The sequence below is a fragment of the Ostrea edulis genome, chromosome 4 (genome assembly GCF_947568905.1).
Source record: "Ostrea edulis chromosome 4, xbOstEdul1.1, whole genome shotgun sequence".
NCBI lineage: Eukaryota > Metazoa > Mollusca > Bivalvia > Ostreida > Ostreidae > Ostrea > Ostrea edulis.
This window is the reverse complement of record NC_079167.1, coordinates 20,260,384-20,276,810: the sequence shown is the minus strand read 5'-3', so window position 1 is coordinate 20,276,810 and position 16,427 is coordinate 20,260,384. Positions and strand designations below refer to the sequence as shown.

Below are 16,427 nucleotides of genomic sequence, written 5' to 3'. Positions count from 1 at the left end.
CCCGGATTCAATGTTTTGTAAATTTAGAAGTTGTTTGTGATACCTTTCTGTCTTACAAAGTATTTTTTTGTTTCCATAGAATAACACTAAAGTCAATGCACAAAGACAGTAAATTATATTACATTTTATTGAATAGATAAATGTGTATAGGTAATAAGCAGCACCATTTGAGTTGAGACCCGAGATCGTCTTCCATGAAATATCTAAAATAATCCAAATTTAAATGATTAGACAGTATAGGACAATAACATTTTTCTGTATGAAGTAGAAATTCTTAGTATAATTGTTGACTTCATGAAATCTTATACATTGCACGTTGAAGAATTCCATTAAAACATTTTAAAGAGATACATCAGAGGAAAATAAATTTACTACAATAGACGATGTTGTTATATAGAAACGTCGTTAGGATGAGGATATACCAGGGCTGTTCGATATGTAAAATGTATTGTACCACAGTGCGATAACGCTTTGCACGATTTCGTGGATGATGATACTCCTGAATAGATCTATTCAATACCTTTCCAATGGAGCCTTCAGCTCCACATAGTTTTAAACTTATAGTCATTTCAATAAAGCCAGTCGTTGACCACTGTTGTAAAAACGGTTGGGAAACGGGTTGAGAACATTGAAGAAATTAGAAACTATATAAAAGTTCGCACAAAACTCTGTCATTCGGTGAAATGAGGGAAGTTTTTGGGTCTGATAAGGTATCTTATAAGACAGTTCGTAGTCGGAGAAAGAAATTTCTGACTGGCACAGAATCCGTCAAAGATGCAGCAAAATCTGGCCGGCCTGTGACTGTAATAGGCAAGGCAAAAGTCAGGCAAATAATTGAAAGTGATGGCAGATACACGATTCGTGATTGCCAAAGCTATTGGCATATCGCTATCGCGGGTGCATTTCATTTTGAAGCGTATTTTGAAAGTACGAAAGATTTCTGCCAGATGGATACCGCATATATTGACAGATGACCAAAAACGGGTACGAGTACAAACCGCTAAGCAGTTGCTCAAAATGTTTCCCAAATTCAATCAAATACAATTTGCAAACATTGATTACTGGTGACAAAACATGGGTCCACTATTTCGAACCAGTAAGAAAAATTGCAAACAAAATATGGCTAACTATACACAGTGGAAGGTCAGTAGTTGCCAAGAGAACTATAAGCACAAAGAAGGTTCTTTATTGCATATTCTTCTCATGTGATGGTATAGCCGTAAAAATTCCGGTGCCGAAGGGCAAAGGTATTACAGGTCGGTATTACCGAGATATTATACTACAAAAGCTCAAGAATTATCATAAACGACGCCCTGTGTCAGGATTTAGGCATGTTCGTCTATTTCATGATAATGCTCCATCACATACATCTGATATTGTGAAGCAATTTTTGAAGTATGAGAAGGTTACCGTTTTGCCACACCCACCACACTCTCCAGATCTAGCCCCATGCGACTTTCTCTTTTTCCAAAACTTAAAAAGTTCTTATCTGGTCATCGTTACAAGTCCCAACAAGCCCTTGGCTCAGCCATCAGTCAGTGCCTCAGAGGTCTACTTAAATCAGCGTACTGTGACGCATTTCAGAAATGGATTCAGAGATTGAAATTATGTATTTCAAACCGCGGAGAATACTTTGAAGGGATGTAATGTTCATTTCACTATTTGAGTAGAATGCTTTTGAGATATCGTACAATACACATCACATGTCGAACAGCCCTCGTACTTGTATGATTATCAATGCCGTATAGAAACATTATGTTGGTGTTGAGATGAAAAGAAATCGTTACAAAAGACTCTTTACGTTTTTGCGCTGAGAGGGAATTGGTTTTAAGATTTGCTATAGAATTAGTTATTTCAATGATTTCTTTTAATGTAATGGAGGGTTTGTAAATATAATTATCTCTTGTAATCGCATAACTATTTAGGTATATAGAAAGATAACTCAATTTTCAGATTTGCTAATGAGATGTCTAAGGAATTATTATTGGTAAAGGAATGATGAAACCTTGGGTGAAAATTCTGTTATTTCTGGTTTGTGTATAGAGAGGGCTCGTAATGCACGCTAGGTTTCGTACATTAATTTTTCCTTGAAAAATCAGCACACGTTTTAATACAATGTCATGCACCTTAATTCTTGAATAAATGATTGACTTTCCATAGTTCATACTGACTACATTTAGATCACATTTTTGCTATCTATAGTTAAAGTTTGACTATCTATAAGTCACTTTATCACCTGCATATGGTGTTCATGTCTCTTAACTGCTTCGATACATGAGCGCATGTTCTGCGTATGATCAATCTTTAAAAATAAGTTGATGTTAGAGGGGTTTCAACAGTCTCCGATACAGTAAGTATTTCACAAATTCCATGGGAGTTATAATGATTTAATTTGCAAATACAACCTGTCACTAGGTCGAATGTTGTCTGACGTCTTTTATACCACTTGTTAGACCGTTATTTACACATTGAATTCGACTAAGGATACCCCCTTTACCTTATCAAGATATAGGATTCACGGCGGATGTGACCGGTCGACAGGAGATTCCTACTCCTAATCCCACTGTTGGTGTTTCCAGCGGTTCGTGTTTGTCCCTCTCTTGATTTTGGAACTTACCGGTATATAGGATATAAGAGATTGATAACTATTCATTATATTCTTTATTTCCACGTCTTGTCTTTGTAGTATAATGACCGATTAGCAAAGCGTCATTTGAGCCCATCTAGATTTTTGTTATTCAATTACTTACTACACAACACACAGAGTACAGCCACCTTAATTCCTTAGAGGTAATGGCTGACTTACCACTCTTCAATTAGAGTACATCCACCCTAATTCCTTAGACGTAGTGGCTGACTTACAACACTTCAATTAGAGTACATCCACCTTAATTCCTTAGAGGTAACGGCTGACTTACCACACTTCAGATGTCGTCATTGTGGCTTTGTATGTTGGTGCGACACTTCTTCTTCTTCGTCGTGGGCCTACAAAATCTGAAAATACCATGACCACGTTAATGAAAATCGGGGTAAATCAAATGGGATTCCATGTGCACATTCTGGATTATTTCATATTTACGAAAGCATGTGTATATCCTCCTTACATAGAAATGTGTATGCGCATGTATACGTGTATTTTGAATCATATCTTCAAAGTATTTCAGTTGTAAACTCTTGTGTGTTTCTCACCTGGGCCATAACAGAGTCCTTTTCGGGTACAAAAGTTACCTCGGGGACATCGTGAACAAGGGCGGCCGGGGGTGTAAGGGGTCTGTCCTATATAGTTACCCCTACAAACATATGAACAAAGTCAATCCCACTTTAAATTAGAAATTCGTACACTGAATATGTTTGAAAATGAATTTCTTTAACCTTTATTTTATAATATTGATTATGAAAGTATATACAATGTATTATATTTCTTGTGAAAGTTTGTGACAACATGATTCATCTAGGAAAACGAAGGTATTAGATAGGTAATGTGCACATACGTTTTGGAAAACAGATTACTTCCCATTATTTAGATGATAAAGCAAACATTCCTATAAATAGCACTCTACGACTATCCTACACCGCTGTAAAAACTTCAATATTAAAAGAAAGCAGATGACTTCAGAAACCATCTTATCTTTACGATCTTTAAATTTTAGAACAGAATAAGGGTTTTGAAATTTAAAATTTTCTATACAAAAGAAAATGTGATACATTAAGTCAATATTAAGATATATATATTTGAAATGATTGCGGGTTTCAATAATATTTATTTTGTAGTAAGTTTGTCAGTAATGTGAGAAACGCGAACATTGACGAAGAAGCCGTGAAACAAAACATTCTTTAAAATCTATTTTGAAACTTTTCTAGAACTTTTAATCTTCTATCTTAAAAATGTAATGGAAGTTGTTTTCCTTCTGTTTTTGTGTGAACTAAGTAGCGGTTGACTACAAATCAAAAACTACAACTCTAAAATCATTACTACCATATATATATTGTATCACTTATAACCATATGTATGGAAATAATGGGAGGTAACATATATGAGAAATTATTCAAATTTGAAAACCTTGTAACGACTCAAATTCATTCGAACTGGTAAACTTAAGCGAGGTTGCCTGTGCAGTGAAATAAAGCAGGTTAAAAAAACCCAGTAAGATAAAATAAAATGTGTAGTTGACAACTTTCTACAAGTTCAAGACCCGTAACTATAGGTTACTTACTGAGGTGAGTAAAAACAGACGAAGTATTGTGCATTTCTGTACACACGCCCTCTACCATCAAACAGAGTGTTGCAATAACTCATAGCACAACCCAATCTGGAAGTACGAGCCCAGATCATCTGTAAAAATCATGAAACAGTGTTAGATCCGTGCCCAAATTATCAGTAATAATCATAAAACTGTTAGATCCGCGCCCATTTCACCTGTAGAAATCATAAAACAGTGCTAGTTCCGCGCCAGATCATGTGTAACAATTATAAAACAGTGTTAGATCCGCGCCCATACCATCATCTGTAGAGAACTAAATGTAGAACACCCCCCCCCCCCCCCCCCCGAAATCAAAGAGTAGTGTTAGATTAGATCCGTCCACCAAACTAGATTATCGATTTGCGTTTAATTCACGTCAATTTCTTTATAAACATGTAAAGAATTTAGGTGCTATTCTCAAGACACATTCAGCTTTTGGCAACAAAAGTACAATTAAATGGACACCAGGTAAATCCTGATGGCGTCTTTTTCTTTTTATTTCAAGCATACTATACTTCGCAATCTCATTGAAAAGTCCTAGTTATACATACAAGTCATTTTCATTGAAAAGTCGTAGTTAGACAAATAGTCACTGGATTATGGATGCAGCAATTCAGCAAATGGACCAAATACTCGGTGTCTCATCTGCCTAGAGTGCTAGTACTTACTCGTAGCTAGATATACAAGAGAGTGCTAGTACTTACTCGTAGCTAGATATACAAGAGAGTGCTAGTACTTACTCGTAGCTAGATATACAAGAGAGTGCTAGTACTTACTCGTAGCTAGATATACAAGAGAGTGCTAGTACTTACTCGTAGCTAGGTATACAAGAGAGTGCTTTCTCGGACACTCTTTATAACGGCTTTACAGGACAAAACCATAATATAATTGTTGTGTTTGTTTACATGTACAAAGATCCGATGTTTAATGTACTTTACCTGGTAATTAATTATATTAGTACGCCGTAAACATTGATTACACCACACTGATGTCACAAGAAAACATGCAACAAAGCATCGCTGGTCATGTTAACTTCCATTTCAGTCATCAATACAAGGAAAATAGAACCATCATAATGGCAGTGTGTCCACGCATTGGACGTCAACGTGATATTTTATGAAGCTCGGTGACCAGTAAATCAGTAGTTCTATAAAGTTTGGTGATCAGTATATCATTGATTTATGTAATTGATCAAAAGGTAATTTACTGGTGACGGTAAGAAATTCCTAGAGCAATTTGTGCAAAACATATGAAGGTTTATTTTTCTTCTTTTAAATATTCAATCAATCGTACTACATGTACCACCAACACTGAAATCTAGTTACGTTGTAACTGGTCGTTTTAGCAGTACTCGACACAGCTGTGGACCACGGAAATCTACATGAATGTTTAACAGATTACCGTGGATGTTCACGTACGACCAGCTTCCCTATTATCCATGTTCCAATGCTACACAAATATTGGGGACATGCTACACAAATATCGGGGACAAGCTACATAAATATCGGGGACTCGCTACACCAATATCGGGGACGCGCTACACAAATATCGGGGACTCGCTACAGAATATCGGGGACAAGCTACATAATTATCAGGGATACGCTCTACACAGATAGGGGACACACTACACAAATATCGGGGACATGCCACTCAAAATTTAAAGTTTATCAACAGGAGATGCTTACCCCTCCTGGGCACCTGATCCCACCTCTGCTGTGTCGAGCAGGAATCCGTGTTTGCCCTACTCTTAATTTTGTATTCTTTATAGAATCTATGAAATTGATCACTGTTACATATTTAAATTTTTCACGATACATGCTCGTGTTGCAAAATAAATGATAGAACTTTATATCTACCTGTGTGTAATGACAGGCGGCTCCACAGGATTGGGTGCCAAAGCTGTATAGAGGGCGCTCGTTATACCATTGTCGGATGGATTCTCTGATGACGTAACCGGGCTCTGGGGTAGCACCCGTGCTGGAGATAAAGGCAAGGTTCTCTCCATACCCCCGCATCTGATGCTCAAACTCACACCTGTCTGCCCATTGTTGAGCAGCTATCTCGAGAGACCTATCGGTTGTCTGGAAACAGATTTAAAATTCGTTTGTATTGATTTTATAAGCAATGTTTGCTGACTAAACTGTGGGACATTTTTTCATGTGGAAAGGAGTCACATTTTGGTGAGACACATTTACAATTCAAACATTTGTTTCAAGAAATGCATCATCTAACTTGCATGGATATATTGATAGTTGATAGGTCTTTTGCGAAAAAAAATATACAACAAAATAAAAAGAAAAAAAAGAGAAAACCTACACACATAAAAACCCAGATGAAGAAATTTGATTCATTAACAAAACTGCAACTTACCATGTACTTCATGTCTGCAGCGCCCTCTAACGACCTGAGATCGTTATGAGTATTCTGTATGTATCCTCTGAAGCGTCTGATGTCGACATACACAGCATCCAGTCCTACAAACTGAAGCACAGCACACACCGCTAACACCACCACGGACTGCATCTTATCCAAATCCTGCAAGAGAGAGGGAACGTCTTGTCCTGACCAAGTCTGAGCGGACAATGGAGCCACTGGACACGCGGGACATTATTAAGTAACTGGCGATTGGAATCGAAACGTCTCACGTGTTTCTAAGCGGTAGTTCGTGTCAAGTTACAGGTTTTTTTGTGTGTGTATATCATGTGTTTTCTTGTAAGCAATTCGAGAGGACATTTGGTAGTTTCCGGCTAGACCAGGAGGATGACTCCGTCCGCTGTCAGACTTCTGTGTCGCCAGGCGACGAAGTCTGTCGCGCGCCAGTGTTCAACTCAATGCTTACCAAGTTTCCAGAGCGAGATTTCGAAATTTACTTCTTGGAAGCAATGTTTTTGACTGATGTTTACACAGGGAGGATCGTCACCTTGCTTTGAAGAGTCGAAGACTTTGGATGGAAAAGTTCTTGTTTCGACACCATGGTTGTTAACATTGAAACATACATTCTTAGTTTACGATGCACTTTTTGGTATCAAATAAAAGTTGTATTGAATGTGACCTGCAAGCCCTCATATAACGACAGTTTTTTGCGTATATTATTTGTAAATCGTATGTTTCTTGGTATACTATATCGAGTTTTATACTTTGAAAATTTCCCAGTTAATGTTTTAAATCAGTTAAACCCTACACGTACGTGTATACAAATTTCAAAATTTTAGAATATAAGATAAAACTGCGGCATTATATAAATAGTGCATGTAGCTGAGGGTAACATCGACAATTTTCACCCCGAGAAAACCATCGTCAACCGAGGTATAGCCGAGGTTTACAATAGTTTCTAAGGGTTGAAAATTTTCAATGTTACTAACTACAATTAAACCGTACGCGCACAATTTTTGCGCATGTAATAATTTTTATAATATCACCCGTTGTCAAGTATTGTTTTCCGTTGCAAGATATTAGCACCCCGGAGGGCGTGGTTTCTGTTCTCAGAGGGTAACAATGTTTTTTCAAATGCTTCTCGACCAATCAGATTCGACTAAATTACATGAAAGTATGATAAAAAGGAATGTTGTTTTTATGAAATGCAACGCTTTGGAGAAAAATATTGGTCTTGTATGATATAATTTCATTTCTAATTTTCCCATAGAAAATCGAACTAAAAAGAAATTTCTTAATTATAGGATTATGTTTAACTTAGTATTTCAATTACCTACTGTAAAAAAAAAAGAAGAAATTCCTTAATTATAAGACCATGTTAGTATGAAAAGAAATTCCTTAATTATAAGATCAAGTTAGTATAAAAAGAAATTCCTTAATTATAAGATCATGTTAGTATAAAAAGAAATTCCTTAATAGTCTTCAATTACTTACTGTAACGTTGCCCGGTGGATATAATTTGATTTTTTTCCCAAAAGGCAGAGTCTTTATATAGAGAATAAGGACCTGTATTCGCATTGCAGACAGCAATCAATCTTCGGTTGATTGTCTCTATAAATGTATTGATTGGTGTCATAGTGTTCCTGACTAATTAATTGATTAGTTGATAAGAATTTAAAAGTTTTAGGAAGGAATAAATGTAGGGATCTACAGCTGATTGTCCAAACACTCTCTATGGATTTGTTCTACAGTTTTGGTTGTCTACAAGTAATCGGGACATGTTGGGAACGTGTACGACACAATCACCACATGAGGGCATGTTAGAGGGGCTAAAAGGTCGCACTTAACCTAACATGACTAATGACTGACATACCAGGATTGTTTTTGTATCTGATTCTCGTGTTAATTAGAGAGACGGATTCTGTGATTTACTTTCACTGGTTCGTGGTGAACTTTCTAAGGACACTTTCAGTTCGGAATGTTGACCAGAATGCAGTGTCTGCAGATCGAAACTCAGGGCATTAATGCACCATGTTATGATCTACACACAGTGTAATTATTTTGCATTTGAAAAAGATCGTGAATATCAGTTTCACAAAAATATCTTATTCTCAGAACGAAAAAAGAAAGGCAGAATATACAGGGATCATGAATCTCTTATTTTCTATCTCAGTTTATCAGTTCGTCTCAGTTTGGGGAATAGGTGTTTGTTGTGGGACAAAAGTACGTGTTAACCAAACTCAGGAATGATTATAACTTTATTTCCTGTGGGTAAGTATTTAAATAAGTAGGGACTGTGTTTGTCTCCTCGGGGAAAGATACTTCCAATACATGTACTTTTCAGATGAAATAGTAAAATCCGAAAATCTCAAAAAGACTCTTAAAAAAACTAAAAAAAACTCCACTTTCACATCTTCATTCTTATCTCCCAATGAGATGGGACACTTGGACAAATTTAGATCCTCCCTACCCAAGTATGCTTTGTGGCAAATTGGTTGAAGTTTGCCCAGCGCTTCTTGAGAATGTGTAAAGTTTACGACGAGAACAACGACAGAGGATGGAAAACTTCTCTTTTGAAAAGCTCACTTGAGTCTTCAGGTGACCAAATGAAGTATTAAATTAAATCACTAAACGGTGTGCAAAAACAATATCCCATTATCTTGTAAACTTGTGTGTACAACAGCGTACTCGTTCCATTTTAACCTAGTAGAAAAAATTAAATAAATCGTTTCTACAATTTAAAAAGTCATTTCTACGATTTAAAACATTGTTTGCTCAATTTAAAAAAAAAAATGTTTTTTACGATTTAGTAAATCGTATAGAAACGTTTTTAAAGTCGTGTTTTTAAAGTCGTTTCTATGTTTCAGTAAATCGTACAAACAACTTTTTAAAATCATTAATACAGTTGACTAAATCCTAGAAACCAATTTTACAAATCGTAGGAACGATTTTTATAAATCGTAAAATTATAGAAAGGATTTATATAAATCGTAGAAAAGACTTTTTACATCGTTTCTACAATTTAAATCATAGAAACGATTTATTCTTTTTTCTACTAGATCAGAATGGCACGATTACGGCGTCGTATTCTTTCTTAAAAATATTTGCAAAGCATGTTCAAAATGCTGCGATTCATTCTAGACCCTAACATTCAAATATAAGTGGCGTACATATAAAATATTTATACTTGAAATCTAATTGTGATTCAAAACATTCTGAGTTTTTTTTTTTAAACTCTCACTCTTTTTTCTTTCTTTTTACATATCTTTGATGATCTTCTTTGGATTGTACTCAGAAATCTTGTGATGCATATTATATATTCATTCTGAAAGTAGGACCGGGCCCCAGCCCAATACTCCGGTCATATCAGGGGAAACCGGTACAATGTAATTCCTAACAGAGAAAAGAAATATAAGGGATATACAACATCCACGTTCTGGCACAATGTATAACAGTTTCGGTGTGATATACCGCGCTTGTTATTTCGCGTGGCTGCCTTTTTATGTCCATTTTTAACGGAAGGGCTATTTCCCTGTACAGTATCTGTGATTTGTTGCTATTAGTGAATCTGAAAAGTGCAACTGAAAAACAAATCGGTCAAATGAATGCTACGGTCATTGAAATCTAACTAAAATACCATTGAATATCTACAATGGACACGGTTCACTACACGTGTATTTCCTTGATGCATGATCTTGTTTACTTAAATTGTTCATATCTTTAAAGACTTTGTAAGTGTGCCGCTGGTCTCCTGAAAAGTGCTTGGTCCCCGTTCGCGTGTACTCTGGAACGAAATCCCTCTAGTGAGCAATGTGTGGTCTACCACACGGGATACTTGACATGATAAAAAAAGTGTTCGCAGTGGTTCAACGTCCCAGTTCTGAAGGGATAAAGACCTCATTCAAACATAGATCATAACTTTTACAAGATTACCCCCCATGGATTTTTACCTCGAAGTGCAATTTATCTTTTCATTACACGGAAAATGAATTGTTTTGTTGGTCTTGAGATTAATTATCAATGTCAATATTTGATAGATATTTACAAGTCACAAAGTTAATTATGTGTCTCAGTTAATCGGTTATCTAACCTTATTCTACACTAATTTAGCACAAGTGATTGGATATGATCATGTACCTCCTACATTAGTTTGCAAAAAATATTCATGGAATAAATATAACCATTTTTACATGTATCTAATTACTCGTTTTACTAGATCTATACATCAATATTTGTAAAAACAAAAAATGCCATTATTTTGTATATTTGATATATCTCTAAATTCGACTGCATATGAAGTTTATTTAAAGGATACATGTATATCAAAGGTGCAGATTTAATCGCAAATTCTTTTTTTTTTTTTTTTTTTTTTTTTTTTTTTTTTTTTTTACGTTTATTGGTGAAAAGTAAAGTAGAGCGAATAATCAAATGAAAACTGTTATATTTATTGTATAAATATTTTTAAGCACTAGAATTGGTCCCCACTTCATCTGAAATATCCACATCTTCCAGAGGGAGGAGACACAATTTCTTTGGCGGATTTAGAGGGGACCTGGCCCGCCCCCTTTCTGCAAAAAATATTCAAAACAATGTGAGTAAAACTCCAGATTTGGCACCCAAAATGGCTGAGGATTTTAGCTAATACTTGACTTTCATATGCCCCCCCCCCCCTTCTGAAATCCTGGATCCGCCACTGAATTTAGTTATTTCAGTTTGGAACCATTTGAAATCCACAATCTTAAATTTCACATGAATGATTAACACTTTTTATTGCGGTTGGAAACTCCTGGTACAAAGAAGCGAACGACACTGATACAGCTTAATTTCCTCAGTGGATTGCAACATTGCAAATGCGCAAACGCTACTTTATGACAAACGGGATGATTTCAGCTTCTCCATCGTCAACTTCCCATATTTATGTAGCAATATTCCATTATCACTTGCATATGGAGTATATATATCTCAACTGATTCGATACGCAAGAGCTTGTTCTGTGTATGGTCAGTTTTTAAATCGAGACAAGCTACTGACAAACAAGTTGATGGTACAGATATTTCAGCAGTCTCGTTTAAAGTCAGTATTTCGCTAATTCTGCGGTCGCTATAACGATCTAGTTTGCCAATACAACCTATCATTGGGTCAAATGCTGTCTGACGTGTTTTCATACCGATTGTTAGACCGTTCGTGGCATACTGATTATGACTACGGATAACTCCGTTTACCTGATCAAGATATAGGGTTCACGGCGAGTGTGACCGGTCGGCAGGGGATGCTTACTCTTCCTAGGCACCTGATCCCACCTCTGGTGTGTCCTGGGGTCCGTGTTTGCCCAACTATATTTTTGTATTGCTTATTGGATTAATGAGATTGATCACTGTTCGTTATCTTCACCTTTCGTTTATTGGAATCCGTCTCCTGGCAGCAGGTTTTGGTGGAAATATTGGGGTTTTGCTAAAACGCGGAACGAAAAACGAAACGGAAGACGGAACGGACGGAAAACGGAATAGAATTTAAGAATTAGAATGATTAGTATAGCTAAGATAACACCAAATTTCGGAAGAACGTACTTTATTATGATTAAAATCTAAATTGTGGGAATTTGCGGTAAAACAATTTTATTTTAAAATTCTGCATCATAAATTGATTAAAAGCGATGTTAAACGTCTGTATAAGAATTTACAAAGCGTTTTACAAGAATTTTGAAATGTCGGCATTGACAGATGTATAGCGAGCAGCGACACCTATGGGACCATGGTAGAGGAAGGAAAGAACACACGTACTTTATATGCCCCTCCCCCCAAAAAACGTCATTAACTCACATTTACATGTACATGTAAATTTACATATAATACATGTACATTGTGTGTGTACCTACAACAGGGGAGTGTGGTATGTATCTAACAACGACAATTCATGATCTTATTAAGTCAGCAAGTTAAACATCTTTTGTTTGATACATTATTTTTAAGTAATAGAGACTTTGTGACCGCAGCACTCCAATCCTAAATAGGGAGGACTTCTAGCAGTATATTTTTAAACTAAATACTTGTATCTTAATATTTAGATTAATGATGAGATGACTTTTTAATTCCATTCAAGCATAAATTGTCTGTTAGCTTTTTACCTATTTCATATCTGTTAATTTCTCATACTATGGATCGTAAACTTCACCTTAGTTTTCATTGGTTTTGTTTCAATCTTTCTTTCCCGTTGTATCTCTTCGGGTTCAACACTAATCCGCAGGATGTCAATAAATGTACGAACTTTCAAATAAACTCATCCCCATCGGATTCGTTCGCTTTAAAAGTTGATGTGATACATAATACATACACTGTACATGTATTATACCAGGTGTATATCTAAATTACGAATAAAAGCAAGTTAGATTTAAGAATGCTGTGTTTGGGGAAAATTGTTGAAAGTCTTTTTCAGTATGATTTTTTTTCTTTATTCATAATTTTCATGGCAAGTTAATGATTTTAAAATACATAAACATTAGTATGAAGTATATCAAACGGTGGATTCTGTGGATGACTACCCGCTCTCTCTCTCTCTCTCTCTCTCTGTAATTTCTGCTTCCCTTGTTCATGATAAACCTTTTACTTTGCAAAATGCTGACCTCCTCATAATATTGCATACAATATTTTCCGTTTTCCGTTCCGTTCCGTCTTCTGTTTCATTTTCCGTTCCGCGTTTTAGCAACACCCGATATATTGTGCTTCCGCCACGTGTGTATCTGTGTAGATATATTGCTGCGATGCCCTTGATGATGTTCTTGTATTTTCTTTAGACAGTATTGCGCACTTGTATTACAAGTTCCTTAAAACAGATGTGTATTCATAATGTAGTCTCACAATATATGTTTTCAGGTTCAGTTGGTATCAACTGCATTTGATCCAGGATATGATGGTCCAACTATGAGAAAGACCTGGTGGAGGCGATGTTCTTTTTGTCCATCCCCATCCGACTGTGAAAGAGTATCAGCGACACTACCATGGTGTGGACAGAACACAGCAGTACAATTCCAAATGTCCATTCGATCGACCTTCAAAGAAGTTCGAAAATAGCTAATCCACTTCATATTTAAAGTATCTACATGAATGATTAACACTTGTTATTGCCGTTGTAATTCCTGGTACAAAGAAGCCAACGAGACTTCTACACCTTAATTTCCTCAGCAAATTTTGGAGACTTTTCATGAAGGAAACGTGCAGCACCCGAAATAGATACCACCGTGTGTTCTGCTAATCAGAACAGACATATAAACATAAAGCTAGATAGACCTAGATCAAGATGTAAGCAGTGCTCTCAGGAAAGAAAAAGAACAAGCTCCTAATTATGGTTGCAACATCTGCATTGTACATTTATGTACAGGTGCTTGCTTCATGGCTTAAACAAACTTGAGTTCACATTTACATCCTTAATGTATGGTGGATACAATTCTCTTTAGAAAACTTTGAAACCTACTTTGGTAGTGACCTGGCATTAAAAGTCATAGTTTGATTAGTTTGCATGTATCGTGTCAGGGGCCATGGTTTGATTGGTTTACTTGAAATGTAGCCAAATCCATGTGTCTGGAGCCATGATTTGATTGGTGTACTTGTACTGTGGCCACACCCTTACGCCTGGAACCATGGTTTGATTGGTTTACTTGTAATGTAGCCAAATCCATGTCTCAGAAGCCGTGATTTGATTGGTGTACTTGTTGTGTGGTCATACCTTTGCGTCAGGAACCATGGTTTAATTGGTTTCCTTGTAGTGTAGCCACACTTATGTTACAGGAACCATGGTTTGATTGATTTACGTGCATTGTGGCCACACTCTTGTGTTAAGAGTCGTTTCAGTGTGGTTTACTTGTATACGTTGATGGGATAAATCTGACCTCAGTATATAAAAGTATCTTACGGTGCTTCAAGAATACAACTCTCAGTTCCCATTATTTCTAGGTCGATTCCCACATCTCACAAATATATTTTTATCATCATCAAACAAAATAAAGCGTTGCAACAATAAGCAATTTTAGCAATTATGAGGCGCTACTGTAAGTCTCAATTGATAAACCTATGGACACCATTGGTTACACATTCAGTTTGGGACATACTAGTAATACGGAGTCGTATTTTTTTTTTTTTTATTTTTTTTTTGCTGTTTTCCGCCACACTCAACAATTTTTCACTTATCTGGTGGCGCCCAGTTTTTATTGGTGGAAGAGAGAACCCAGATACAATGCACCTGGGAAAGAAACCACCGACCTTCCGAAAGTAAACTGGGAAACTTTCTCACTTACTGGTGCGAGCGGAATTCGAACTCGCAATACGGAGTCATCGCGGGTGTGAAATATAAATCCGTACTGGGAGAGCAATATGTCCCGAACTGACCATGTAACGAATTTATCCCGCTGAAGAACTTTACAAAATTTATTCAAATTTCAGGAACATGTTTAATAAATATCATTCAGTTATCAAATTGAACACCGTATGCATGTATTACATTGGAAATCATATACATGTAATTACAATATCAAAATATCACAATTAAAGATATCAACAATAAAATGAATAAACAAATCATGTGTGTATAACAATCAAAATAGTAAAACAATCTCCAACTTTTATTGATATTTACCGTTTGGAAGCCTTTGACGGGTAGAACAGAACGAATACACCCCTTTTCGTGCGTAATGTGATTCGTTTTTATCAAATAATATCTGATTTGATAATATTTTATTGTATAAATATACAAAGGGATTTATGGAGTGCCAAATTAACATAAACTCAAATAATTGAAGATATTTGATGCGCGCAACAATTTAATTAAAGATCTCTTCAAATAATTTATGATATCTTCAATTCTGAATTATTGCGCGCATTAATTGAATTGATGATAGCATTAATTCTTCAGCTGAATTGATGCGCGCTTTAATTGAATGAATGATCTCTTCAAAGGAATTAATGATTTCAACAATTGAATTGATGCGCGCTACAATTCAATTGAAGAGAGCAATAATTGATATAATGCGCGCATTAAATCAATTAATGAGAGCAATAATTGAATTGATGCGCGCACTTATTCATTTGAAGAGAGCAATAATTGATTTAATGCGCGCATTAATTCAATTTTTGCTCTCTTCAATTGATTTAATGACATCTTTAATTCATTTGAAGAGAGCAATAATTCTTTTAGAGAGAGCAACTATATAATTAAAGATATCTTCAATTCAACATATCCACAATTGAATTAAAGATATCTTTAATTGAATTGTTGCTCTCTTTAAAAGAATTGATGCGCGCATTAATTCCTTATACAAAAGCATTGTAAATGATTTAAAGATATCTTCAATTGAATTAAAGAAATCATCAAATTATTTATACTGAGCTCTCGCGCATCCAATCTATTATTGCTCTCATTAATTCAATTAATGCGCGCATCAATGGAATTGAAGAGAGCAATAATTGAATTAAGGTAACTCCATACTCGCAGTTTTATCTGATACAAGTTTAAAATGTGTATTTATTTCCATTCATTAGAGTTAAAACTAACAAATTATCAAATAAAATGCATAGGTCATCACACTTTTTAAGATGTGAGACGTACATAATCAGAATCATATATCACCGTCAGAAAATTGCAATTTTCATTAAACAGAGTTATCAAAATCTCATAAAAATTGGTTATGACGATATAGTAGCATTCATAACAATTTCATGAAACTGTATCTTCACAAAAATATACAAAATGTATGTAAAAAATAAAGGAAATCACCGCATAATAGACTTGATAAAGAAATGAATAGAAACAGAGTTATTGCCCTTG

The 16,427-nt window shown here is 35.6% G+C and overlaps 1 protein-coding gene and 1 pseudogene across 2 annotated transcripts; one reads left to right on the top strand and one right to left on the bottom strand.

The window, feature by feature from the left end:
- Positions 1-100: 100 nt before the first annotated feature.
- On the bottom strand, positions 101-6,781 carry LOC125671746 (cysteine-rich secretory protein LCCL domain-containing 2-like). Of its 2 annotated transcripts, XM_048907624.2 has the most exons (6): positions 6,612-6,781; positions 6,098-6,322; positions 4,215-4,333; positions 3,190-3,290; positions 2,919-2,994; positions 101-203 (listed from the first exon to the last, which is right to left on the bottom strand). In XM_048907624.2, coding segments are annotated over exons 1-6 (675 nt in total). In that variant the 5' UTR covers positions 6,765-6,781; the 3' UTR covers positions 101-202. The 2 variants fall into 2 exon arrangements, with proteins under 2 accessions (XP_048763581.1, XP_048763582.1); XM_048907625.1 differs by lacking the exon at positions 101-203 and having other exon boundaries at positions 2,915-2,994.
- A 5,584-nt stretch (positions 6,782-12,365) lies between these two features.
- On the top strand, positions 12,366-14,008 carry LOC125668899 (uncharacterized; annotated as a pseudogene).
- Positions 14,009-16,427: the final 2,419 nt, after the last annotated feature.

What these genes read in the sequence shown, in the direction of transcription:
- LOC125671746 (XM_048907625.1), bottom strand. Translation starts at nt 6,764, where the DNA reads ATGCAGTCCGTGGTGGTGTTAGCGGTGTGTGCTGTGCTTCAGTTTGTA. An exon ending in CTGCAGACATGAAGTACATG is followed by an intron (nt 6,323 to 6,611) that starts GTAAGTTGCAGT and finishes ATCTGTTTCCAG; the next exon opens with ACAACCGATAGGTCTCTCGA. An exon ending in CCGCCTGTCATTACACACAG is followed by an intron (nt 4,334 to 6,097) that starts GTAGATATAAAG and finishes TGATTTTTACAG; the next exon opens with ATGATCTGGGCTCGTACTTC.